A 26,965-nucleotide genomic window follows, 5' to 3' on the forward strand; every position below is an offset into this window, starting at 1 on the left:
ATGCTCATTGCAAAATGCAGCCTACTAATGTACAAGCAGTCATTTTCTTAAGTATTACTTTAATGAGAACTTTTCAAAATGGTCTTAGTGTTCAGTACATGTTGTATTGTTGTTGTAACCTTGAAGGGAGAAGGTAATGTACAAGGACACAATGCCCTCCTTCCTGCAGTCACAACACTACGATGGAGCTACACCAAGGCAACAAACATGATTAAACAATCACTATGATTATTTATTTTTTTATTTCTGAACATTAGAATAAGGCACCCTTTATAAAAGGTTTGTTAAGTTGTAGCTACTGAGTTTATTTGTAGTAAGAAAAATTATTTACTATTGCTTTACAGATCAGATCTTAGCCATTTCTAAGACACAGGCAGGATGTGAAAAATCACTTTGTTTCTTATTAATGGCTTATAACTAATTAATTAAATATTGTTAATGACTTACTGTATTAACCAACAATACAGCCATTAGTTTCAACTCATAAACCTTTTAAAGGGGTATCTTATTAGAAAGTGGAACTGAGACTCAAAACCGTCATGTTTAAAAAGACTATTATACTCAATGAAATACGTAACATAAATTAATTAATTCAGCAAAATAAATAATGCAGTAAAAATTAACCCTTGATATCTCTTTTGGAAAAGTTACAAACATTTCATGAAGTGGAAATACTGTATAATAATAAAGGTATAGTTACTCACCTGTAAATGTCCCCAGGTAATGTCCACCTCTCTAGGAACTATCTGTTAACTTGCATTAACGCTCTGAATGTGGACAGACAATCAGTTTTTTTGTGATTGTTGCGGGAAAAAATCTTTGATTATGCGGCACGTTTTCTTAAAAAATGCGATGGAATATGCGGGATATTTATGTAATTCTATGCGATGAAATTGCGGGAACTTGCAAAAACTGCGGCTTCATCGCGGGGTTTGCAGCTTTTCGATGATGTTCACGTCGCGTAATTACGTCACTTGGTAACGTTCCCGTGGCAACAGAGGAAAATTGCTGCTCTTGTGTGAAGTAAACGTAACATTTTCCAACTTTCTGCTAAGATATTATGTGCAAGCCCCGCACATTTTGCGCGGAAATCGGCAATTTATGCGGCGAAAGTGCGGCGTATTTTAAAAAATGCGGACTTTGGCTGATTATGCATTGAATTACAGTATGCGATCACATAATCGCGTTTTTCTGGAGGGACTGGACAATATTGTTTCACTGGAGGCTCCTGCTGCACCTTAAGTGCCATATATCTAATCAGAGTAGGGGGCGCCACACTCGGCCTGTGTAGCTGTGCATCCGGAAGTAGTGTAGCCATAGTCATCGTTTTGAATCTGCATTCCTGTGAGTCAGAGTTAGCTAGTGATTAAAAGCCCACATTCATTAGTTATATGTCTATGTATGAGATGTTGGCCACATGTTGAGGCAGCAGTGCGTGTGGAACAATGTAGCAGCTGTGAAGTAATGACAACTCATCACGGTGAGACCATTTTTCAACCAACGTATTGTTCAGGAAATAGCTGGCGAGCTAGCCAAAGTTAGCTGACGTTACGCTAGCTAACTTAGCGAACACGTTTGCTAGTAACGACAGCGGACCAGCCGCCTGCGGACGTTATCCAGATGTGCCTGTCCAACCGCCAGTGGACAGTTATGGTTGCAGTTGTGCTTTTATTCATACTCGGTAACCCTACACCAGTTTATCCAACGCTACGCTGGCTCGGTTTGTCAGGAATTGTGGCCTTGTTGTTTGAAAGCAAAAGTAATGGTGGAGCGGTGTAACGACTCCATCCAGACAGCTGTCGGTAGCTGCTGTCGGTAGCTGCTGTCGGTAGTCTGTTCAGCTTTAAACGTATGAGGCCAGCGACGTTTGAATTGCTAGATTGGGTTGACTTCGTAGGTGTTGCCATTACATTTAACGTTATAAAATAATTCAAACTAACAATAGGGTTGACACTGTCGCGTTGTTTTGGCCTCGTGGGCGTTGGAATTACGTGACACCCGCGTTATGTGATGACATCGATTGGATTTGAAGGCTGGTTTGTCTTACATGTTTATAATTTGGGGATTTCAGATTTTGTTGGGTTACTATGAGCTCTCTATCAGCCCAGCCTGCGGCATCATGCTCATCATGCCGGACACTACCTGGAGAGGGAAATCAGGTACGAAAGCAGCAACTTTGTCTGTGCACTATATCCATCAATGCACATATAATTCATATTTGATTCTAAGTTGGTACTGTTGTTTTGGCCCCAGGTACAACCAAAAGCCCCTCTCCTGCAGATTCTGCGTGTTGCCGGAGCCCAAGAAGAAGTCTTCACTCTCAAAGAGGTGAGTCGGGTGGGAAAAGTAGTATGCAGCCAGTTGTACTGGTTCATGACAAAGTGATACACGAGAAGTGGTCATTCCAGGGTCAGTAACCCCTTATACCGTGGCCTTAGAGGTAAAAATGCACCCTATAAGTGCCGTGTGATATCTGATATTCAGTCTTTTGTGTAGGTGATGCACTACTTGGGTCAGTACATCATGGGAAAGCAACTGTATGACAAGCAGAGGCAGCATATAGTCCACTGCCAGGATGACCCGTTGGGAGAGCTGCTGGAGGTGGAGAGCTTTTCAGTCAAAAACCCGAGGTATTCACCCACAAATGGTCGACACTCCTGAACTATACATCTAAACTTATACATTGAAAATAAGGAAGTCTATTCTAAACTCTTATGTTCTCATTTTACAGCCCGGTGTATGAAATGCTCAAGAAATACTTAGTTGTGCTTGGTTGTTCTGGTAAGTGCCACATTCATTTAATGCTTTATTCATTCTTTATGAAAAATAATATTTCTGTCAGGGGGCATCATCAAAGAGCGAGCACTATATGAATATATTTTGTACACTTAGAACATTGTATCTTTGTGATGACTTGAAATTCAATTGTGTCTTTCTTCTCTTCCCTATTGTGTTTGATGAATTCAATATTTCATTTGCATCTTTAACATGGTATGGTTGGAAGTGACGATCCCTGGGAATATGGTGATTATCTCACCATCATATTCCCTCTGTATATTCTAAAATCAGTTTTCTTGTTACATACATTGTGAGTGCTTGTCATCCCTTGAGGAGGCGGGGACCAGAAGAAAGCTATTTTCCAGCTTGTCCTTAAAAGCCACAGCAGAAGGCCTTAGTGAGAGAGTGTATTATGCTATAATTAAAGGGTGGGGGTGTCCTTTTTTCTGTTACTGTGTCTCATCTGAAATGCAGACGCTGCAGAGAATCTTTCTGTGGGCCGTGAATGTGTAGAGGGCGGAGTGGAGGATCGTGGTCAGGTAAAGCTGAAGCATGGTGCTCAGGAGAAACAGAGACCCCCCAGCCTTTCTCACCTCGCTACACACAACACTTGCGACGGCAAAGGGGCAGGACTGAAAGGCTCAGATAAAATCTTTTGGTCATAAGCCAGAACATGCACTGATTTGATTTGCCTGAATTTAGACCAGCAGGCTTTGGTGTAGCACCAAATCACAAAGACTATAAAGTGAGCTGCTGCCTGCTTGTGTGTAATGAGGAGGGGAGGTAAGGTCTGCTGTCTTCGTTGGTGTGCATTTGTACAGAGTGGCACCGTCTCTGTACAACCCCATCCTTGGTTTGGTCTGGTGGTATTTAAAGTATTCTTTTGTGATCCACCAGCACCACCCAGTGGATGGGGTGGGGCAGAGTCACTCTCTCTGTCTGTCTCAGAGTTATCTTCTCTGCTCCGAAACTGGAGGATCACAGCTCCTGTTCCAGCCACAGGCCTAACAATAACCTGAAACCTTTTAACCCATCCCCGCTTTCCTACACCCTGTTTTCCGAATCCCTCCAAAATCCACCTCGAAGCACCTACTGAGTGCCTAATTGTGTGTAAGACCTTAGTCTCAGCATTGTTGAGCTACAATCAGATTTAAATTGAAGCTCTAATCATACTTTCAAATGTACATTGTCATTGTTACCAGCTGTGATTAGTAGTAAGCATTAGAAGATATCAGATGCCATCTTTAATAATTTCTTTCTGTTTCGTTTCTCATGTAAAAACATCTTACAATTGTGAGCACTACAAGAACATTTATCTTGTACAGTATATATCCATGGACCATATGTTAAAATAAGTCATTTAAATCCTGTGATTTAGTGTGCACATACTACACATTAAATCTGTTGTAGGGTTTTAAAATCTTTGACTCATTAGTTTAATCACTGTTCTATTTAGTACACTGACTTTCCTACTGGCCCCTTCTCTATATGTCTCTGCTTTTTTACCCTCCATACAGTTTGGTTACCCTGTTATCTCTTAAATTTGTTTTGACTTCCCTCCCCGCTGGCCCCTACCCTTATTGCCCAGTCCCTTGTTCCCTGTACCACCACCCCATAACGAGAGGCCACCTTGAAAAGGAGCTGCGAATCCTCCAAGTACCCAGTTATGGCTCTGTGTTCTCATTTTTGTCCTTCCTCCCTCTGTAGATATTTGGAGGTGTGGTCAAAGCAGGGCTGGAGGCTGTCAGTAATGGGCCTCTCCTGCCGACCCCCTCCCAGAGACGACCTCGGGAGCCAGACGATGGTAAAGTTATTTATTACGGTTTCACAATATTCCAGTATATACAGTCACGTTATTTATTGTTATATGGTCAGCAGTATGCTCAGGACCTGCTCAAAATGCTGTATTTAAGCATTCAAAACCTCTACAGACTCCCTGGAAGGCCTGCCACGGTCAGCGTGTAAACGCCCTAAACTGGATGTTACTCTGGACGAGTGGGACCTCTCTGGCCTGCCCTGGTGGTTTCTGGGTAATCTTCGTAGTAACTACAGCCGCAGGAGCAATGGCTCCACTGACATCCACACAAACCAAGTAAGAAACCTCATGTGTAGGTAATCTGTTAATGTCAGTAACAGCTGGTTCAGGGCTAATTTGGGAGGTTTCAAGCTTAAAAATGCCTAAAACAGACAAGATTACTATTTGACAAAGTGGCATGAAATGGAGTGATGAAGTGGTGGTCTGACTGATGTGTTAGCTGTCTCCTGCACAGGAGGAGGACACAGCTATCGTGTCAGACACCACTGACGACCTCTGGTTCCTGACCGAGGGTGAGAGTGAGCAGGTGAGCGTGGAAATGAAAGAGGCTGCACTGGAGGAAGGGAGTGGAGGAGAAGGGGAGGCTCTACCTGAGGATGATGATGGAGGAGGAAAGGAGGAGAAAGCTGATCGAGAGGTAGGAGTTTGTTTCAGCGTCTTCATTGGTTCCAGTAAGGCTCATACCAACCAATAAAGTTATTCATGTTTTACAGATTTTTTTTTTGAGACAAATGTATTTACTGTTGAGAGTGAGGACACTGATATGTGAGGTTTGATCAAATGTCTTGTATTCAGATGCAGGAGGAGCCAGATGAAGACTCGCAGTGTCTGAGCGATGACACTGACACAGAGATCTCCACACAGGTTGGTAGCATGTGTTGTTTTTCTCGCTGTATGTTGTAGTTTTAGGTTGTTGCAGCTGTAGATTAAAACTGAACACTTTTTGTGTCGCCATTATCAGGATGCGTGGCAGTGCACAGAGTGCAGGAAGTATAACACGCCTCTCCAGAGGTACTGTGTTCGCTGCTGGGCTCTACGTAAGAACTGGTACAAGGATGTCCCCCGACTAGCCCATTCCCTTTCTGTTCCTGACATCCCAGCATGCAGCTCTCTCACCACCCATGATGAGGAGGATGACAGCGACACAGGCATTGATGTCCCAGACTGCAGCAGGACAGTGTCTGACCCTGTCATCCTGCCCTCCCACTCCACGGCTGACCGGCCACTGCCTAATATGGTCACAGGGAAAGGCAAGGGGCCTTGGCCCTCCAGCTTCCTTAAGGATGAGCAGCTCTCAGAGGGGGACAGTCAGGAAAATCTGGGCATGGAGGTTGAAGAAGTTAGGCCTGAGGCACTGCTGGAGCCTTGCAAGCTCTGTCGAGTGCGACCGCGCAATGGAAATATAATACATGGTCGCACTGCTCACCTGCTAACCTGTTTCCCATGTGCAAGGAGGCTACACAAGTTCCAGGCTCCTTGTCCGGGTTGTGGGAAGATCATTCAAAAAGTTATTAAGACGTTCATCCTCTAAATGGCACAAGCACACATCTGTCTAGGCTCTGGGGACCTAAACAACAAATAATACAACACACATTTTCAAATGAATTCAACAATACTAGCTGCATGCACTCTGGTACACACTGCTTGTAGAGAGACACACAAAAAACATGCACCTTAACCTTAAAACCTACACAGATACATGCAAAGTTTAGCACTTGGTAAAGCTTGCTCTTGGTTGCATGGTTTTTTTTGCATCACACTGCCCCCAAAGTATTGTTAGGTGAAACACAAGAGTTTGTCATACCAAATGTTTGTTTTAGTGCCACATTTAAATAAGGGACGCAAAGGCAGAAGTATTTATTTATTTATTAGAAGATCACATAAGGGTGCAGTGTGTGTGATATTTGATTTCATTAAGGCTTGTTTTTTCAGGCTATGTGAATTTTCTTACTGGTTTTTGCATTGCATTTGTTAAATGTGCCATTTTAAAAAAAACTAGTATTGCTTGCTTTAGTTTTGTTAGTTCTGTTTGATTTTTGTTCTCCACAGACTCACTTCAGTCATCTTGACTGAAATGGAAAAGTCCGTGCAGGTATGTCATTACAAGAACATTTCTTGTATTTCTTCATTTTCTAGGCCATTTATTTCTTTTTTTCACCCTTTTTTATATCCTTTTTAGGTATTGTGGCCCTGATATTTGAGTTATGAAGACAACATTGAAGGAAAAACAGGAAAGAGTCTTAAAACCATGATTTTATTGTCAGCAGCTGCAGCTTCATGAATCCTAATTTTTTCTTTTTAAAAAGTTCTCTCAGCATTAGTGAATGTACTGTAAAAAAACAAACAAATGTGGTGGCTTAAGTCCTGTTTCTCTCAACATAGTATTTTAAAATGTAGAATTGAACTTAACCTGCTTGAGAATGCACAGCTGAAGTATTTACTGTAATTTTCTCTTGTGGTAGTAATCTGATATTAATATGTATTCAATATTTACAATTGCCAATCTTCTGACAGTTATGCCTGCAGTAAGTTATGTCAGATAATTATTGGTTAATGTTTAAATGTTATCATTCAAAAAGGGCACTTTACGCCCCTTCTTGAGCTTACGATGAATGAACGATTTCTGTATATTTTGTATTTAAGTTATTTATGAATCTGTTTTAATTGTATGATAACCACCTCTATTGAAGCAGAAAAAGGCTGTACAGTATTTGTTACAGCAAAAACAATTTCTTAAAGTTATACAGAAAGTCTTTAAGGAAACAGGCTAAGTTACCAAATGGAAACTCAGTGAAAATGACTGCATAGTACTTATTTGGATTTTGGGGACTTGATTTAAGCGTTACACTGCCATGTAATGACGTTGAACTTTAATTTGTATATTATAGATTTTATTTTGATGGCTCTGCAGTATTTGAAGATGTATCGCTGCAGTATGTAGATACTATTTACTTTCATTGCGTGTATGAGCTGTCTACAAATACAGTATCTTCTACAATGCTCACAAGTAAGATGTCCAGTGACCGTAAGCATTTAAATCTTGGCTCTGCTTAGCGTAGAGGGAATATTATAGTTATTTGATCTGCTCTTTACTTGCGCTTAATCATTCTGCCAGCAGGTGGAGAGAAGTCTCACGATTGTATCTGGTGCGCACAGAAGCTGTACAGTACCAGTTATAACAAGTGATGCATATATATAGAGCATGCCTCCTGTCGTGAGTAGAGCCAGCACTGAGTTGGTGTGAGAGCTATATTAGCTATATAAAAGCTATAAAAGATTATTGTAGCCTGTTGTAATTATCACCGCTGTTGTGAGTCAAGATGAGACAAACTTCCTCTAAATACAGACCTCGATAAATGGCTTAGTATGTATTATACCATTAATACTGTTTCAGAATGACTTAATTGTTGCAATTATTGACATTGAGACGAATGTACTCAAACATGGTACAGCTAATATAGTTGGGTTTTTTTTTTCTACTTGTCATGGAATAAAATAAGTTGTTTTGTAAAGCAATAAAGAGTTGGGACTTAATTGTTTAATTTCGTTCACTAGGTCTCCACAGGGACAGTTGATGTACAGTACCCACTGGTGAAGGGAGCTATGTGTGGGTGTGGTGTGTGTTTTGGCTGAAGAATAAGTCATTGTATGACAGCCCAGCTGTCATGTGTCCTCTGCTTCTTGACTGGGCTCCAGCACCTGCAACTCTCCTCTCTTTACTCACCGTTATGCTTACTTGTGTCTGTCTTATTTTTGTCCAGAAGTGGGACAGACACCCTACCCTCTTACTGTATGTGTTGCTGTCACACTGGTGGAGCTATGTTACCCCAGGGTGTTATTTAGATAACTTGTTAGGGAATATTCCCGGAGTGTGGAAAGTCCCCTGTGAAGCTCTCCGCAATCTGAAATTCACATTCCATGTACAGAATAGCTTGTACATACATTTCCATTAAATATGAATACTTGCATACAAGTACAGACAAAATTATTTATAAAGTCCTGCATTAAAAATGTTTGAGTAAAAGTACTTAAGTATTATCAGGAAAATATTCTTGAAAGTATCAAATGTGAAAGTACTTAATGCAAAGAAATGGTTTTGTATAAGGCTGTAACTAATGGCTATTGTCATTATTGATCTGCTGGTTCTTTTCTCAATAGTTTGGTTTATAAAAAGTCACAAAATAATGAGAAACATCAATCAGAATTTCCCAGAGTAATCTTCAAATGACCTTTTGTCCAACCAATAGTCCAAACCTCTAAATTACTCAGTTTATTGTAATTTTAAGTCAAGGAAAGCTTGAATTCCCAGCGGATTTTCACAAAAATAGTTGCATTGATTCCATCAATAAATCAAATCCTTTCAGCTCTAATTTAATATACTGTTGTGCAGGTTAATACAGCAATTCATCTTGAATTCATCTCAGAATTGTGTTTTCGTTACCTTAGAATGAGCCATTTGTATCCACAGAGGCAGTGGGTCCACTAACCCGGATGCCACCATGTTTCTACAGTAGCCCAGAATGGACACTCTAGATAAGGCTTTTTGTGAGTTTCATGTAAAGTTTCTCCTACACACTTCAAAGGTGAACAGTATTTAGTTGGTTGCAATATGCCACTTCACCGCTAGATGCCACTAAATCCTACACACCTTTAAATAAAGTACTTTGTTACATTCCACCACTGGCAAACATCACATAGTATGGAGGTAGGTAACATTAGGTGTTGCTGTCCTCCCTGTGATTTTCACTACAGTATGAAATGCTCCCAACAGCCATGCTAAAATGCTTCCCCTCTGCATCTAATTCAAGAATGGCATACTGCTTTGTCCGCGGCGTCTGGCACATCACAGAGCGTAGAGACAAAGAATGGCATAACACCCCTGGTGACATGGCACCCAGAGCTTGGCAGCTCTAGTATGGCACGACTTAGGGAGTGGTAGGGGATCTGCATGTTTCCATGGCGACAGTACCTCCATCCCAACATCCCAGAATAACTTAACACATTCTCCCTTTATCCCCTATGGCGTATGCAATACTTCCTAGAGAGAAAATAGTTAAGATGGAAGCTCTCTGTTGAACATTGTTCCCATATTTCTGTCCATACTTATCATTTCATTGCTTCTACTTTTTTGTTCTTGTACGTTTGAAGCACCTTTATAAATATACATAATATTTCTGTGCCACTCTATTCCTGTGTCCTTCATCAGCATACCTTCAGGATGGCGAGCCACAGCCTGTTTACCCTTTCTTGCTTTCTTCTGGTTGTGTCTGGATAGCTGTAACTGTATCTGTGTGGCCAGGACCTTTCTTTCTCACCTCTGTGCACACACACACACACACACACTTACTTTGCCTCTGTTGTGTCCGACTATTTGGTCGCTCCAGAAACCAGGCCGCTAAATTTGTCCCACTGGTGACATGGGAGAAGGTCAGTGGAGCCAGAGAAAAACAAAGATAGGAAAATAGAAAAAGGCACAAAGACAGAGAGAATGTCTAAGTAAGAGTTGGAAAAAAGTGGGGATGGGGCAGGTAATGACAGATATGTGACGCATTAAGATGAGATTTAAGGAGAAAGATAATAGAACTTGTCTTTTCTTGGACCCACAGCAGGAGGCCTGATACAGAAGATGATACTGAAAAGCTGAGCTGACTGGGATCAGGGCATAGTTTCCGCATAGCCATCCACTCAGATCTCACAACACTGCAGTCGTATACACATGACTGGCCTCAGACAGGATTCAGCCGTGTCTCCCAGAGGAGATATGCCGATTGTGGTTTACACTTGGGCAACATCAAGGTGTAAATTGCCTTCAAATTAAACTGGATAGATTTTATGAGGGCCTAGCTTTACCCTGTCAGATAACTTCCTGATGAACGTAAGTGAAACTGACAGCCTCCAAAAGATGGACGCTGTTTGATTTCATCATACAACTTGTGGCATTATTGGACTATATGTCATGTTAATAGTCTGGTTGTTTTGTAGCAGTGGACCAAAGGTTATTTACAGTAAATAACTTTAGGGCTACCATGTGCTGCAAAGTATGTTAGTGGGAAGTGGGTTATGTATGTAGGTATGAGTATGTATGGTTGTTTGTCCATGTGTGCTGGAGCCTCGCAGTGAGTGGGATGCCAGTGAAGGGAAGGGCAACGGATGGCTCAGGGGCTCAGTCCATTCCTGTGATTTAACATGATACCACTTGCACTAAGACTGCGACAGCTGCGTATGCACATGCCGGCCATTCTGTTTGTTGTAGGGGATTACTCTGCGATAAAAGCCTCAGTGAGCAGCAGCATGGCTGGGCTACACAACTACTGTTTCCCCCCTGACTTAGAAAGCTTTCTCCAGGCCTCCAGAGCCCTGTGAAAACACAGGTGGGGGCACTTCATTCTGAACAGGAATGAATGGGAGTATTCTCCTGATGATTAGCTGCGTCGTAGTAGTGTCACATCACCTTTAGACATCAGTCAAATGGTACTGCACTGCAGCTTATGTAAGGTTCATTACTCAACAGAAATAGTGGGCCATAGTAGAGTAGTAATCAGCTCTGACAGCTCCCATTCATTTACTTCAGAGCAGATTGATTTGCTTTCATTGTGTTGTGTTGATGATCATCAGGGAGGAGTACATTGCTTTGTCATCTTTCACCATTAATGTTGTGAAGTCAGTATGAAATCACCATAATCTGAAAGAAGAGAGCTCTGCATCGTTCAGAGTGAAAAACTGATATCAAAGGTTTCAGTAATGGACGTGCAGTTATCATGACGACTAGAGAAACAGTCTCTGAGGCGACACACTCTGGCATCTGTTGCTGTCACTATGGTGACCATGTCCTCTTCAAAAAGCACTTAACCAGTGTATAACATTGTTGCTTCAGTCCAGACATGAAACTGAACAATGTATACCAGGAGTAGTACACAAACACTCCAACTTAAACCCAGAAACTAGATACAATTCCTTCCCTTGTTCTTAGCTGTTCATTCTCTAAAACCTGTAACATGTTTGTTGCTTCCACCACAACCACATTCACCACACATGTAAGGATGTAGTAGAGGGTAATCAAACCTAGCTACACTCTATATAAGAATCAATCTTTACATAGTAATCAAGTATATGTGTAGCTGTTTGGTCTATACATCTATGATCATCATTTATTAATCAAGTAATAAATGTATATTCACTGAAACCATACATCTGTACCATCATTATAGTGAAAACCTTCACTATAGAAAATACTTTTATATAATTCCTTTAAAGTCTTCACTACATATAGTCTGGACAGACATGTAAACTACACCTTAATTGGTTGGTGGAGGCATACAGCTACTAGTTCCCCCTGTAAATTGTCCCGAATTATACATTTAATTAATAAAAACCTTCAAGAAAATAGAGGACATGTAAAATAAAGCATCACTAAACACATGTATCCCATTGAATGTAGACTACTTCTGTGGTTATTGTATATTATATTGTATGTCACTGGATAGAAATCCTTGTTTATCCACCTTTAACACTCCTTTACTCTTGTTATGCTGTTCTCCTCTTACATGTCTAAGATTTCACCGACTGCGCTCAGATGACAGCTCTCCAGGTCAGTGATGATCTTGAGGCTAACCTGGGGTGAGGAGGACTGATCCCTCCTCCCTCCTCCCCCCTGCTCAGCTGTCCCACAATGTGCTGCTGCTTGTCACTGAGGAGAAGTGGAACAGTGTTGCCAGTGACAGGGCAATCCCTGCCACACACAGACACACACGAACATGCAAGCACACACACATACACACTTGGACAAACACAAAATGTATTATTTGTATTAATAATTTTTTTTTTTTCAGTGTAAATAATTTGGCCTCTACAATTTAAATCACGGTTATCTTTGTTTCAAACTGCCTTAAAGCAAATTGAAGGTTTATTGGTGTTTCTTTGAGATCTTTACTTTTTCAATCAATAGATGTGTTCTTAAGAATAAAATCTAATTTAATAATAGATATCAAAATATATTTTATTTTGTCTTACAGGTGGGTGATCAGGTACAAACGGCTAAAATATATATAATATACAGTCTCAAAAAGATAAAGAAAGATCAATGTATCTCTTGAGTAAATATTTGATGGGATCTGTATTTTGTTTGTCTAGTTTCAACTCATTCACTTAGCTTAATCTGACTGAATTTAGGATTAAAGATACAGGGTGTACAGTATTTGCATACAGTAAATAAATATCCAATCCCAGTTGGTATACTGCATCTCAAGTGTTCACTTCAAAATGCTGAGAGGGGACTTAAAACAAGACATGAGTGTGTGCCTGAAACTACTACAAAACACACACACACACACACAGTTCTCTCGTTCTGCTGACAATGGGTTAAGATGACAGAGGGTTATGAGTGACTCTGACACACTGCAGACCCCCTCCCTGCTGTACCCCTGAGAGCAACACAGGCGTCTTTGTACTCGCTCCACCATCAGTGACTATCCATCACAGACTAACCTGACAGCCCACCGCAGCCCTGCGCCAAGCCTCGAAATCTGCACTCTGCCTCAACCTCAACCAAAGCCCACAGCCCAGGACTAGACCACAATCCACTGCCAGCTCCTGCCAGACCACTGCCTGGCACCCGGTCCCAGAGCTGACCCCTCTGTCTGTATCAACAAGTAATTTCATCTTACATTGAGTGGAATAGTTTCACTCACCACCGCCAGGCAAAAGATTTTAAGCAACCCATAACTCTAGTCTAAATGTAATTGTAAATAATAATGTTAATTTACTAAAATTAGGAAATATAGGTAGCCTAAAGAATAGATAGTAGAATAGAAGTATAGGAATGGGTAAAAATAGGAAATTAGTGAAATGAGAAATGTGACTTTTTCTTGCAAACAGCCTGCAGCTTAATCACTCTAATGTAGCGGCCAACGTACGTCTAGCTTGTTAGCACTTTTTGTGTTTTTACTTATATTTAGGCTTCCAGTGTGCCTACCGTTAATAAAGCACTGATTAGAGGCCCATTAAAATGTGAGAGCTCTCTGAAAGGCATTTCTATTTAAACAGCCCAAGATGCTCATCATATGAGACAAATATCAGCCTGCAACAGTGAGAAGGCCTCATTACTCAGAGGAATAGAAGTTTGTCTTACAAAGAACTGAAGAAAAAAAACTGTGCACTGTGCTCTACTGTACACTATCACATGGCATAATACCTACATACTTAAATTTATGTTCTGATACCACCATTGCATTTTAAATATCATTGCTTTAATCAAAAACATTGTTGCTAAAATGTTTTAGCTACTGTAATGAAAGTTCAGTGATGCTTCAGCTGTGTACAGTACATTATCTGCAATATGACAAAAGCTGTAGCCAGCTATATCGGGTAAGCTAACCACACAGTCCTTTCAATTCCTCTCTGGGCTGTTCATCAATGATCTCTATAAGCATGACAAAAGTTGAAGAGGATTTGAAATGTTGGAAATTAGCTAACGAATGATAAATAGAAAAATTAAAAGCAGGTTTTCATTTATTTTATCAAGGAAAAGCTTTATATGTATTTTTACACTCAATCAAACTGTTTTTATGATTTCATATTTATATGAAATCAAAATGATATATGATATGGTATGATATAGCCTGTAAAAAATAATTGTGTGAATATGAACCTACAATGTTATGTTATGGTTCAATTTTTCAAGAAGATGGGTTTCTTTTAAATAATTTTTTTGTCTCTGTTAGAAAGAGGAAAGTAAAGACATTCAGAAAAAGAGAAAGGACATTTGATGTGTAATTGGCAGCGGTATGCTCCATACACCAGCATGTATATTATATAGTGTGTCCACAAATCAGAGGAATCACCCTGTCTCCAGCAAACATTTCCTGCCAGATATATTGTAGCCTATGTGTCACTGTTATAAACCTATGGTAGTGATATAGAATACACAAGGATGTGACACATTTCACACTATGCCTGTCATTCCAGGCCACTTCTCTGCTGACAGAAGTGTGTGTTTTGGCTGTTTGTCCATGCTTGCGGAAGCCAGTCCGAATTAGCTGGTGCGCTATGAGGTGAAACATGTCCTGGAAGGATTAACACCCACTGGCTGGGCTAACACTATAACTGACTAGAAGAGGTCAGGACAACGAAGGCCATACCTCTGCGTGGTCTTCTGATTATTGTCCCTTGATTTCAGAGAGTAACAGGAGCCAGTGTCAACTTCGTTCTCAACTTACTGTACTATACTCTGTCCATTCCTGCACAGGCCTGTCTGACTGAATCCAGTTTAGCTCACAAGGTCACTTGCATCACACTGTGCAATCATCTAAGAAGGAAAGTCAGTAGATATGAATGTGGTTACATAAAACCAAGACCCAACAATGGCATGAGCTTTTATGTCACCTGAGCTATTATATTTAGTAACAACCAAGTTTATCATTCTGGACCTTCAGTCACAACAGTGTACAAATGTTAACCTGTGACCCAGTTTTAGGTAAACAACAATCTCATCATTTCCCATCTAGAACTTATAGCCAAACAACTTCTTGTCATTGCATATCATTGGCTCATAGCAGAAGTGACAGCTGTTTCCAGACTGTCCCTATTGCCCGTGCCCCTCCTCCAGCCCCCATGGCAGGGGACTTCACGTATGGTGTCATGGAGGGAGACGCGAGTCTGGGATTAGCTCATTAAGACGGACATCTTTGATCCGAGGTTATCTCTCCCATTTCCACAGCAACTTGATCATATCCTGGCCTCTTAAAACACGCACGAGCACACGGACCCACACAAGGGCACATACACGCACACACAAATGGGCCTTAAAGCCCTAGAGAGCAGGGCCCAACAGAGATGTGAAGTGTAGATGTGCAGCAACAGCTAAACGTCGTGTCAGGTTTCTGGGGGCTCGTGCTAAATTTAACCCTGTGATCCTGCAGCAGGCAGAGGGGTTTAAATGCCAGCCTACAGTTGCTCCACACCAGTTGTTCTCCACACGTCTTCCACTCATCACAAACCCAGGCAAGACAGCCACACACACCTACACTCCGACACACACGCTTCAGGCGCAGGACCGAAGACCACATACAATAGAGCCGTTCCAGGAGAAGCAGGAATCTTTGTCCCCTTTCAGACCACAGCGTTGTCCAGTATGGAGCTTTTTGAGACCAACCCTTATTTCTTCCCTGACCAGCGCTTCTACGAGGGAGGGGACGGCTACTTCCCCTCTCGTCTGCCTGGGGCGTATGACCAAGGCGCCTACCAGGATAGGAACTCCATGATGGGCTTGTGTGGGAATCTGTCAGGGGGTGTTGGAGTCGGGGTGACAGGTACAGAGGACAAAGCCTCTCCGTCCAGCCTGTCACCTCACTCTGAAGCCCACTGCCCCGGACAGTGCCTGCCCTGGGCCTGTAAGCTGTGCAAAAGGAAGACAGTTACCATGGACCGTCGGAGAGCAGCCACAATGAGGGAGAAGAGGCGCCTGAAGAAGGTGAACGAAGCCTTTGATGCTCTGAAGAGAAGCACTCTAATGAACCCAAACCAGAGGCTGCCCAAGGTGGAGATCTTGCGGAGTGCCATCCAGTATATCGAAAGGCTGCAGGCCCTGGTGTCTTCCCTCAACCAGCAGGACACTGAGACGGGACAGCAGGGACTGCACTACCGACCCAGCGCGGCCCAACCCAGAGTGAGTAGGAAAGAGGAGGGCTGATGAGAAGCAGAAGGTCACATATCTAACACTGAGGACAGAGCCAAAAGGCAAACAGAAAGAACAGACTGGGAAAAGATGTAATGCACTAGTTGGATAGAGGCAGAAGATGTTAAGACAAAGATGAAAGGTAAAATAGAGAAAGAGGGACACTAGATAGACATGAAATGGTCAAAGTAAAAATTATCTTGAAAATGTGTGGCTTTGACAAACTGATACACCCTAAAGCCTGCTTCAGAAATGATACATTGTCAGGTTTCAGTGTGGGAGATAAGTTGGTGTATCCGTCAAGGCATAGAACAAACATACATTTGTCATTGTCTTGCAATTATTCAAAGAGGTTTTTAAGAACATAATCCAGTTTTCAGTGTGAGAATATAGAAAGCTTTTACATAATTAAAGGCTCAGAGAGACGAAAATAAACTGATGAGACAGGTGCAGAGATATAGCTAAAACAGACTTATTCAGAGTGGCCACAATCTAACGTCTCTGTCAAATTATTTGTTACAAGATCTCTTTTGTATTCAACTGTATTTTCTGATGGACAAGTCTTGATTCTCTTGTCGAGATAGTGCTCATCGCGAACATTTGCCACTGAGGGGTCACAGGATGAACTGGTGGTGTGTGTGTGTGTGAGTGGTATTACACAGCACTGTAGTGTTTCTGTGTGGGGCGGGGTGTGCCGTGTCATAACACAGAGTGACTGACAGCAACTCCTGCGTGTCCATCTCCATGGTAACAGGTGTCGTCGTCAAGCGAGCCCAGTTCGGGCAGCACCTGCTGCAGTAGCCCAGAGTGGAGCAGCACTCCCGAGCAGTGCACGCAGAGCTACAGCAGCGAGGGTGAGTACAGTTCACACACAGTTTCATTAGACAGCACAAACATAGCAGTGCACCCTTGCTCAGATACTCAGTGTGTGACTGGGTCTCTTTCCAGATCTCCTGAGTGCTGCTGACTCTCCAGAGCAGGGGAATATGCGTGCCCTGACTTCCATCGTGGACAGCATCTCTGCAGCAGACGGAGCTGTGGCCTTTCCTATGGACATTCCCAAATAGACCCTCCGTACAGCGGACCCATAGGTACACAAAGAGCCACAGACAAAAAGTGAAAATGACAATTGGCAAGGAAGGCTGACAGCTGGCCCTAAATTCCAATTCAAATAGTTTTTCAGCTCTACTGATCTAAGTGTCTTATGCTAAAATTAAAAAGCAGTGATTTATTTGAATTGTAACTCTTTTGATCAATGGGTCTGCTAGCCAAACTGAATTCCTCCTGTTCACAATGAGGCCTTATTCCCTTTATTCCCTGCCTTATCCCGTGGTCCAGACCTGTCTGTCAGAGCCACAGGAGCTTAGCCTAACTAGAGATTCAAGGACTTTGCTGCATGAACCCAACTAGTTACTAGAGTGAATCTCTTTTAGACTCTGATAGAGCCACAGAGGAATGATAAAGCCTGGTTTTCTCCTTACTTAATTTAAGTTTTCCTCTTTTCGATACCTTTCCCTGACCTTCTTTCATTCTTTTTGTGTGTGTTTTTATGCTTAAAAAACATGAGTTTATTTGTGGGGCCAATATGTACCATGGCAGTTTTGACCAAGATCTGCTTAATTTAAACTGGTTATGAATGCTAGTGATGTAAATACGTTCCCTTTTTCTACAGAGTGGTTTTGCCATTTTATTTTTTATTTTTTGCTAACTTATTTTTGACTTTTATAACTAAGATTGTTGTGTATTTGTAGATGTCCAATTCTTGCAATAAAGACCATTTTCAATATATTATTTTCACAGTTCTTAACCACCAATGATATACTCTGATTGCAATAACCCCAAAAGGAACACAACATCCAAATCTTTAAAAAACAGCTTTACTTATGTCTATATAGTGTCATAAATACAGTTCACTTTTTTAAATAGCCAAATAATAAAATCTTGATTTGTCAGCATTGTTTCACACCTGGAATAAAGACACAGTACTCATAGCTGCCACATAGCACATTACACCTTTTAGACACCTTGGAAAAACTGTAAAATAATAATAATAAAAAAAAAAATAATATTGTACACCCATCCAGTACTTCACAGGTTCATATGCTGTGTTCTCACTGGATGAGGAGTTGTCTAGCCAAGAGTACTGACTGCTCAGTGGCACGTCTCCATGGCAACTAAATGGGAGGCGACAGAACAGGATTAGACGAGTCCGTCACTTTGAGCAGTTTTATGTCTATATCATTGGCTGATGTTGAGCAGCAGTTTACAGTTTGATTTGAGAGAAAGTAAGGAATCAACAGAGAGGAGCTACAGTGATCACACTATCCATCCACAGAGAAACGTCATGGTCACATGGCTGGGGTCGGCCTTTCACACACAACCTCTCAACAAGTCTTGAGCAGAGAGACTCATTTGCTCACTCATACACACACACATGCACACACACACAGACACACACTCTTTATATTAAAGGATTCTCTCTATTCTAGGCTACATAGTGTCATACTGAAGGCGAGAGAGGCAAAGAGAGGAGAGGTAACAGCTACATAGTGTCAAAAGAGGAGGAAGAAAAAGGAAAGAAGAGGAGAAGAGGCAAAGAGAGAAGTCTGAAATTGGACCCATGAACCTGTGAAGAGTCCTTGTAGAAACACATCCCCTCCTTAGTGAGACCCTCCCACTAATGATTCACACACTTACAGCATACAGCAAAAGACACACAAAGGTCCGACACAGAGAGAAAGAGAAAGAAAGAGATAGAGAGAGAGAACAGTCACTATCGAATACAGGGCATTGGGTTTCATACAGCAATATATTATTTTCCATATATATTTCCAATATATATATATATATATATATATATAATATTTCTATAAAAAACATAAGTCATCCATTTTATGTACAGAGACGATAAATGAGTAATACCTTGCATAACCGGTAGAGGGGCAATGTGCAGTGGGATCTGCCATTTATACAAGTATTCATCATTCCCAAGTCCAAATCAATGACTTGTCAACATCCCTTTAAATCTTTTTTACACTAACACACTTTCGTGTTGCCTAGGACAGGATGACACAGGAAGATTGGTTTGGACTTAGCCATGTTGAGAGATTAGAACCAGGACAAGAACCCACAGCTGAGACCAGGGGAGCAGGAGCACAACACCACAACAACAAGGCTACTGGGAGCACTGGGGTGAACTGGGAGAGACAGGGATGAGTCTCCTTTACAGCAGCGAGCGCAGCCAATGAGCACTCTCAGAGTTCAAAGGTCAGAGTTGGCCTCTGTATTGCACGTGTCCGAAGGAGAGGTGAGAGGTGAAAGGTGGGAGGTGAGGCTGGGCAACAAAGGGGTGAAGACCCCCTATCAGTGGCACCCAAGACTCCCTCTCCAGATTTGGCATATCACTCTCAAAAGGCCGCAAGCATGTGTCCGTATAGGTAATGAGAATGCACTGAAAGAAAAGAAGTAAGAGAAAGACTGGATTAATGTCTGCTACTTAGTTTTACTTTACATATAAAAGACAGCTATATACAGATATATAAATGACATGACATGAAATTGGTTAACGCCCATAAATGCTAAAAATCAATATCCTCAAATTTAACCATTCTCATAGCACAGGAAAAAAAAATCCCCCCAAAAATTACTTTTTTAAGGGTGGAAGAATGGTTGGATGACACACTAAAACATTAGAAACCATGTAACATTAGTTGTTGTTAGCTAATAGTGGAATAAATTAATCAAAAACTTGGGCAGAGCAAGAATTCTGTAATATAATTATCATCATACAAAACTCGGTTGTGTAAGAATCATTCCGAGAAATATTCCAGAAAATGGTTAAATAATTTCTTAAAACAGCTGGATAGTGTAGTTTTCAGCAAACATTACTTGGACAGAAGTAATAGTAGTGCATTTATTAGGGACTATTATACTACTATATCTTTTGTGGATTTATACAGTGTGTAGGATTTAGTGGCCTTTAGTGGTGAAATTGTAGATCGCAACTAACTGAACACTGCTTGCGCCTGTATTTGACGACCTGGGAATGAGAACAGACTGTGCAGTGTGTAGGAGAAACTACGGTGGCCGTAGATGGCCAACATTATTATTATTTTTTGTTGTTGTGGTAAAAATGTTACTTCCAGCTGACTAATAGTTAGAATTCCAGATAAATTCAGATACACATATCAGCGTTTCCAGTAAATTAGCCTGGTACTGTAAAGTTAGTGCCACATTCCTTTCTCATGCCACACAGCTGGGCAATGCTGGTTAAAAGCGCACTTACCTGTAAGTTTAGCAGTTGCAGGTAGTGTTTTGTTAGCTTACCTGTTAGCATTAGCGCTCCTGTTAGTAAGCAGAGAGAAGTTAGCATGAATAGGTCCGCACGGCCGAGGGGTCGAGTCTCGGGGGCGCCGGGGGAGGAGCTTGAGAGGACATAGGCACAAAGGGGTTTGGGTGCAGCAGAACAGAGAGGAAACAGCATGCAGTTAGTCAGTCAGGCAGAAGCAGAAAGTAGCACATAGATACACAGAAAAATACATAGGCAGAAGGTAGAAGAGGTTGGGTTAGTATTTTAACACACCTTCAGGCTGGAGCTGTTTCTTGGGCATCAAATTCACAGAGGGTGGCATGGACATCGAGGGCATGCGGAAGCCGGCAGGCAGTGTTTCCATGGAGCCTGCCATCATGCCCAGCCCTGCCCCTCCCTCACGTGCCCGAAACCTCTTGCGCCACGATGGAGAGCGTCGAAAAGACTTGTCATCCCCACTCTACGGGGACAGAGAGAAAAGCGAGGTCAGACAATTGGCCCTTTTTCAATAATATTGTATTTGATCAAAGCAGCAGCTTGAGAGGTCACCTCCTCTAGTCGGCGGTCAGTCCCCAAGGCTAACAGGTTGTTGAACTCCCTCTCTAGAACCTGCCGTGCCTAAAAAACACACACACACAACCTCTTTCAGCAGGAGACACAGTGAAGCTGTGGGTTAACCAACCAAGGTCAGAAATAATCAGGTGCTGATGGCAAAATGCCAATGAAAGCTTTGGAAATACCCGTAAAATGAAAAAAAAATCCTCTGATAAATAAGTGTAACCTTCTTGATTTTTTCCCCCCTGTGAATATGAAACTGTGGGCAAGTAATCTGTACCAAATCCTGTAGCCAGGATATTCTTTTAAGTGGATTCTAAGTGAGAACAACAGAGCTTATTTGATCAGACAACAACTGATACAGAATCTGAAGCAGGAGTAAATGTTGGCACCACGTAGCCAGCAGTAGAAAGAGATGCTGACTGCACACTAACCACTGCGTCATAAAAAATTAATCAACCAATCTCATAAAAACCTCAACAACCGTGACTGTTGGAAGATTGACTGGTTGCAGAAAGGCTAAGAGGCCGGCCATGAACTTACATTACGGAAAGAAAGTGCTGAATGTGTAGGATATTATGATACAAAATAAAACAGATTGTGTTGATACAAATTTAGGGTTTTTAGTCAGTATTCTATACAGATAATTCATTAAGGACCTCAAAATGGACCAAACACCCCTTAAAAATCAGATCATACAACACTTGATGTCTTCCTCTCATTCAAATCAGTTCAGTCATTGCATACTGAGTGTAAATAGTTGTGTTTTCCTCTATAATCACCTGTGTGTTCTGCATAGGGATCTGCAGTATGAGTGCTAGGCTGCTGTAGTCAAACGTCTCGTCCAGGGCAATGAGCGCTCCGTGGACACCGCTCTCCAACAGGTTGCCGCTATACTCCCTCAACCCAACGGACAGGACCCAGTGGATTACCTGCTCGTTGGTCCACACCAACACATCTAAAGTAAAAGAGAGTGGCTCAGATTCATGGTACTGTAACACAGTGTTATACAGACTGTCAAGCACACATTGTAACCAGCCAAATAGGAGCAACTTGAATTCAAGTAAGAGAGCTAGAAGGAAAGATAAAGAGATAATGTGCATGTCCACATAGTGTCAACTCACTGGCACACTCCCTTTGTTCATTTAAAGCACAGCTGTCAGCCAGCTTTCCAAGTTGGAACAGGCGGGTGTGTGTGTGTGTGTGTGTGTGTGTGTAAACAGGGCAGGATTGTGATTTGCCATGACAGCTGAGTCAAGTTCATGTGCAGAACTCAAGGTCAAAAGGGCGAAAGGGCTGGCTGGATCTAAGTGTGTGTGTGTGTGTGTGTGTGTGTGTGTGTGTGTGTGGACTACTCTTGGTATGTGGGGCTTTGGATCGTAAGATTGCAGGCCTGCTTCAGTTGGCTTTTTGACAGTCTAAGGTGCAGCTGTTTCTATGCTCAGGCCAAATTGACAATATCAGGCAAAACCACTAGGTGGTACTCTGGCCTGATGAGACTGTGGACATGTGCAAGCTTGTTAACTAGGGTTTGAATGTGTGTGTGTGTGCGTGCTTCTTTGTCACTGTGTGTATCAGGGTGTGTGTGAAGTGTACCTTTCATGTCGTGTTGGCTGTCCTCTCTCCGGCGCTCCAGGTCTTTCCTGTCATAATTGAGTCTCTTCAAGCACATAATCCCATACTGCAGACTAGCCCTGGTACACACACATGCACACACACAAATATGACAGAGCAAACAAGCTCACATACACACATAGTGAAAAGCACAAATGCATCATTAGCCTTCTCATGTCCATTGCTAATGTATCCAGTTAAGGGATGCTGATCAAACAGCAGCTAAGCTAATCGCCCTGCTACAGACCTATGGAAGCTGTCCACCATCTTGAGGTGGCTCCTCAGATCCTTCTTGGTCAGGTGGTCCAGCATGCGCGCATCCACCAGACACTCCATGAAGTAGGAGCGGTACTGAGGCAGGCCGAGGCTGGGCAGCCATTCGTTCCCTATCCACTCATGATTCATGTCACCATATGCCAGAGTCTACAGGGAGAGGAGGACATAATGTTACTAATTTGTTCAACAGAAAAAGAAAGATATTGCTCTCTGTTTCAGGATTATATACTGTACATGTTCACATGTCTTTTCAAAGCAGACATTTTGACTTGTCAAAGCAGGAAAAGTACAGGTAGGAATTAATAACATTACTGATGGCTATATTCCATATAGGTGAGTCAGTTCGAGGGTTCTGGTATTGTGCATGCTCCCTCACAGGCATGGTTTACTGGGACACTTAATGGAATGGAAACATTGTTAGCGTTATTAGTTACATCTTTTATTTTCCTGCTTTGACAAGTCAAAATGTCTTTCTTGAAAAGGGTCTATCAAGCACAGTCTGTACACACTCACACAGTCCTGAAAAGAGTTGTAATCAGTAAATAAAGGGAATGGGTGAACAGTAACTATGTGCCACAAATGTATCAACAAAATCATCATTGTTTATTAAAGGGTCGGTTCACCCAAATTACAAAAAGACTGTCTAACCAGTTAGTTTTAGTTTTATCTGAACTTAGTTTTGACACTCCAGTAAAATTAATAGAATTAGTTTGTGGTGCTCAAATCATTAAAAAAATATATTTTTGATAAACTCAGCAAGAGCTACATGTATTTTCAGAAACATGTCCCAGTTACTCTATTTTATGCTAAATATATCGTGTCCCCTCCTTTGCTGCTGTGTTTCTTTCCGAATTATTGGCACCCGTCTTCTTCGCAAATACACGTATGTGTGTTTGTGTTATTGAAGAGCGTGGGCACAGTTTCAGAGTGTGTGTGGACAGATGTTAGCAGATCAACAACCTTACCTGTGCCCAGCTGCCCTCCTCATTGTCCTGAGTGGCCGCATGGTAGAGACATTATACAAGGTTAGAGAGACAGAGTGTAACCAAAGACACACATTCAAAAACACACGCGCAAAGCTCTTACTCTACAGTTACCTTTCAATCAAATCAGTTAACTGTAGACACAGACCACATGACCACAGATTATAACAGTTACATCCGACACCCACATACAAACACCAGCACAGGCACAAAAATGCGTGATGTAGTGCGTATTTAAAGGGGTCTTCCGGGAGATGACATATGTGTGTCGCGGTGGGGACAGTGTGAGTGTGAGAGAGTTTGGTGGGGGGAAAGGGGAGGGGAGCACCCAGATGGTACTGACCGCTTTAGTGGAGGAAGCCAGGTTCTCCATCTCTTCATGAGTCACCCACACATTTCCGGAGGACTGCTCAGAGGACAAAAACACACCCAAACACACACATGCACACACACACACATACACACACACACACACACACACACACACACACACACACACACATACACACACACACACACACACACACACACACACACCAAAAACAAAAACACACCCAAGAATGTACTCATGTACATTTTCAGGCATACCGACCCCATCGTGCACACCCACAGACGCAGACAAACACATACGCGCGCACACACGCACACGCACACGCACGCACACGCACACACACACACACACACACACACACACACACACACACACACACAGACAAACATTGTGTTGAGTGATGCCAAGTGAGGGAGTGTATTTCAGGCAGGTAGCTTGTAGCTATATCTGGCACTATTTGTGTGTGGTTTTTCCACTGAACCTCATGCAATTTATGGCAGCAAAAAAGGACAAGTCAACCTCAGTCGACAGCATAAACCAAGCCTCTACTGTGGTCTGAACAGGAGAACACAAAAACAAAAAAGAGTCATCACCCCAGGGTGCAGAATAAAGGTAAAGCCCAATAGTGGAAAAGTTTTGAGTATTTTGTGTAGGGTTCATATCCTCGATTCAATTTGTGTGTAGGTTCATGTGGTCCTTTATATATTTGTGTATGCACGTTAACATGCATGAAGACAGCCGTGTATGTGTGGTCATGGAGGTGTATTTGTTGTATTATTTTACCGTTCTGGAGGTAAGTGGTGCAGACGGGCTGGTGAGGGACACCATCTCCTGGATGGCCAAGCGGAGTTTAAGTCGGTGCAGAGGATTGCTGATGCCAATCTCCCGCTGGATCTCTGTGTCTGACAGAGCTGACATGATGGCTCCGCTCTTCACGTTGGCACGACAGGCTGCCACATACCACGCCGGCATACCCACCCACAGCTGGTGAGAGTCATCAAGATATTCAACATCACCATCATTGTCGCCATAAAAGGTCAGATACAAGAGTGAAGGGAGTGCCGATTAGGCTGTAATGGTCTGTCTCGTATTTGATATCATTGTATTATTTGTTATATTAGATGTAGTAGCAGCCTGACATAAAGACAGCAAGATAGAGGGAGGTTTTGTAAAAAAGTATGGTTAGCAGACCTCTAGCCAGGAGACAACAGTAGGGCCGTCCCACTGGGCAAAAGCCAGGCCTCTTTTTCTGGCATCTTCCAGAAGCTCGTGTCTAAAGAGAAATGGACAAAGAAAGATCGAAGTAAGAATTAGCACAGAAAAGGCTTTGTGAATATATTATTATAACGAGAGGAAAAACATCAGAGAAAGAAAGGATGCTTTTACTTTTTCTTCATCCTGCGGTCCCTCTCAGCCTGTGTGCCCAGTTTTCCCAGAGTCATAGTGTCACCGATGCCCATCTCGAAGTCTGAAATACAGCAAAGCAGTGTTAATATATATCTCACACAATCTCACACAGTTTGCATCAATATAGGTGTATGGTACAGTAGTTAGTACCGGATAAGGCTGGTAGAAGCTGTCCATCCCTGCCTACAGTCTGCTCCATTCGACCCCCCTTCTCCTTCTTCCCAAACAATCGACCAATAGATGACTTGATACCTTTCTTCTGCTTGCTGCAAACAATTAAAACAGAGTAAATTGTGTTACACCAGAATCTATAGTACAATATATTATTGTCAACCACGAATAAGCAAGGTAAACAATTGTTTTTCAGTGTATGAAAAAAAGAGGAAGATTCATGATTACAATCTTCAAAATATTAGGGATCATTCAGAACTTGTCAGTAGAGAGCTGAAGTGTAGTCTGTACTGATGCTGATTTATCATACTGTGTGTGTGTTTACCCTCTGCCATCCTCTAGACTGCCTGTGAACTGGGCAAAATTGGTTTCCAGCCGTAAACTACGGGGGGACGAGGGAGGCGATGTCTCACACTTGATAGTAGCTTTGTCCACTTCCACTGGAGACTAGAAGAGTAAAAAAAGCAGCTCAGCTCAGTCACAAAAGCCACAGTCGGACAAAAGAAGCCATACAATTTTTGTTGTGTTTGTAAACTTACTGCTACTTTCCTGCGGTGTTTCCTCAAGTCACTTGGCTATCAAACAAAACAACACAAAATTACAGATTCAGCTTTTCACAATGAACAAACTGCTATTTGTGTGTGTACGACAGATAGAGCTTGTGTGCTCTCTGACCAGAGTCATGATGCCTAGATGGTGGCTGGTGTTGCGCGAGTGGTGTTTAGGTGTGGAGTGGCCACTGGTGGGCGGGGAGGATGATGATGCCAGGGACTGGGCAGTGGCGGAGGTGGGCAGGGCCCGGGGTCGAAGTGTGACGTTGAGTCCGTCCATGCTGCCGCTGTTCACACGGGACTCGATCTCGTCAGAGCGCAGGTCTGCTGACTCTCTTTCCACCTGGATCATCCTGTGAACATACAAACATGCACATATACATTGTTATCTTTGAATACTTAACATCACATGCATTACTTTACAATACACACCGTGTAAGTTCTATCCATAATAATATAAAAATAGTCCATATGTGGGTTAAAAAGATGAAAATAAAATCACT

The 26,965-nt window shown here is 42.2% G+C and overlaps 3 protein-coding genes across 10 annotated transcripts in view; 2 read left to right on the forward strand and 1 right to left on the reverse strand.

Moving 5' to 3' along the window:
• Nucleotides 1-1,292: 1,292 nt before the first annotated feature.
• mdm4 (MDM4 regulator of p53) lies at nucleotides 1,293-8,128 on the forward strand. Of its 2 annotated transcripts, XR_007886367.1 has the most exons (12): nucleotides 1,293-1,480; nucleotides 2,072-2,159; nucleotides 2,254-2,328; nucleotides 2,497-2,630; nucleotides 2,732-2,781; nucleotides 3,253-3,317; nucleotides 4,486-4,582; nucleotides 4,710-4,870; nucleotides 5,034-5,231; nucleotides 5,390-5,458; nucleotides 5,556-6,686; nucleotides 6,774-8,128. XR_007886367.1 is itself a non-coding variant. In XM_051413884.1 (11 exons), the coding sequence occupies exons 2-11, from the start codon at nucleotides 2,088-2,090 to the stop codon at nucleotides 6,123-6,125; spliced, it is 1,476 nt and encodes a 491-aa protein (XP_051269844.1). In that variant the 5' UTR covers nucleotides 1,293-1,480; nucleotides 2,072-2,087; the 3' UTR covers nucleotides 6,126-8,128. The 2 variants fall into 2 exon arrangements, 1 of the variants encoding a protein (XP_051269844.1); XM_051413884.1 differs by having other exon boundaries at nucleotides 5,049-5,231; nucleotides 5,556-8,128.
• A 7,377-nt stretch (nucleotides 8,129-15,505) lies between these two features.
• On the forward strand, nucleotides 15,506-18,051 carry myog (myogenin). The gene is made up of 3 exons (XM_051413899.1): nucleotides 15,506-16,256; nucleotides 17,020-17,119; nucleotides 17,214-18,051. The coding sequence occupies exons 1-3, from the start codon at nucleotides 15,528-15,530 to the stop codon at nucleotides 17,330-17,332; spliced, it is 948 nt and encodes a 315-aa protein (XP_051269859.1). The 5' UTR covers nucleotides 15,506-15,527; the 3' UTR covers nucleotides 17,333-18,051.
• A 75-nt stretch (nucleotides 18,052-18,126) lies between these two features.
• The window catches only part of ppfia4 (PTPRF interacting protein alpha 4), a 51,348-nt gene continuing 42,509 nt past the window's right edge, over nucleotides 18,127-26,965 (reverse strand). For 4 of the 7 annotated variants that reach the window (XM_051413860.1, XM_051413856.1, XM_051413858.1 and 1 more), the window contains 16 exons: nucleotides 26,587-26,815; nucleotides 26,451-26,486; nucleotides 26,237-26,358; nucleotides 25,891-26,006; nucleotides 25,720-25,801; nucleotides 25,525-25,606; nucleotides 25,117-25,317; nucleotides 24,346-24,408; nucleotides 23,985-24,011; nucleotides 22,991-23,166; nucleotides 22,726-22,823; nucleotides 21,912-22,087; nucleotides 21,124-21,192; nucleotides 20,848-21,034; nucleotides 20,592-20,689; nucleotides 18,127-19,716 (listed from right to left, as the gene is read on the reverse strand). In XM_051413860.1, the coding sequence (XP_051269820.1) occupies nucleotides 20,631-20,689; nucleotides 20,848-21,034; nucleotides 21,124-21,192; nucleotides 21,912-22,087; nucleotides 22,726-22,823; nucleotides 22,991-23,166; nucleotides 23,985-24,011; nucleotides 24,346-24,408; nucleotides 25,117-25,317; nucleotides 25,525-25,606; nucleotides 25,720-25,801; nucleotides 25,891-26,006; nucleotides 26,237-26,358; nucleotides 26,451-26,486; nucleotides 26,587-26,815 (1,723 nt within the window). In that variant the 3' untranslated portion in view covers nucleotides 18,127-19,716; nucleotides 20,592-20,630. The remainder of the gene's footprint in view (nucleotides 19,717-20,591; nucleotides 20,690-20,847; nucleotides 21,035-21,123; nucleotides 21,193-21,911; nucleotides 22,088-22,725; nucleotides 22,824-22,990; nucleotides 23,167-23,984; nucleotides 24,012-24,345; nucleotides 24,409-25,116; nucleotides 25,318-25,524; nucleotides 25,607-25,719; nucleotides 25,802-25,890; nucleotides 26,007-26,236; nucleotides 26,359-26,450; nucleotides 26,487-26,586; nucleotides 26,816-26,965) is intronic. The other 3 variants (XM_051413857.1, XM_051413862.1, XM_051413859.1) reach the window with 2 other exon arrangements.

Source organism: Dicentrarchus labrax, unplaced genomic scaffold, assembly GCF_905237075.1.
Source record: "Dicentrarchus labrax unplaced genomic scaffold, dlabrax2021, whole genome shotgun sequence".
In the NCBI taxonomy this organism is placed as follows: domain Eukaryota; kingdom Metazoa; phylum Chordata; class Actinopteri; family Moronidae; genus Dicentrarchus; species Dicentrarchus labrax.

What these genes read in the sequence shown, in the direction of transcription:
- mdm4 (XM_051413884.1), top strand. Translation starts at nt 2,088, where the DNA reads ATGAGCTCTCTATCAGCCCAGCCTGCGGCATCATGCTCATCATGCCGG. An exon ending in TACCTGGAGAGGGAAATCAG is followed by an intron (nt 2,160 to 2,253) that starts GTACGAAAGCAG and finishes TTTTGGCCCCAG; the next exon opens with GTACAACCAAAAGCCCCTCT. An exon ending in CTGACATCCACACAAACCAA is followed by an intron (nt 4,871 to 5,048) that starts GTAAGAAACCTC and finishes TCTCCTGCACAG; the next exon opens with GAGGAGGACACAGCTATCGT.
- myog (XM_051413899.1), top strand. Translation starts at nt 15,528, where the DNA reads ATGCCAGCCTACAGTTGCTCCACACCAGTTGTTCTCCACACGTCTTCC. An exon ending in CCAGCGCGGCCCAACCCAGA is followed by an intron (nt 16,257 to 17,019) that starts GTGAGTAGGAAA and finishes CCATGGTAACAG; the next exon opens with GTGTCGTCGTCAAGCGAGCC. An exon ending in GCAGAGCTACAGCAGCGAGG is followed by an intron (nt 17,120 to 17,213) that starts GTGAGTACAGTT and finishes GTCTCTTTCCAG; the next exon opens with ATCTCCTGAGTGCTGCTGAC.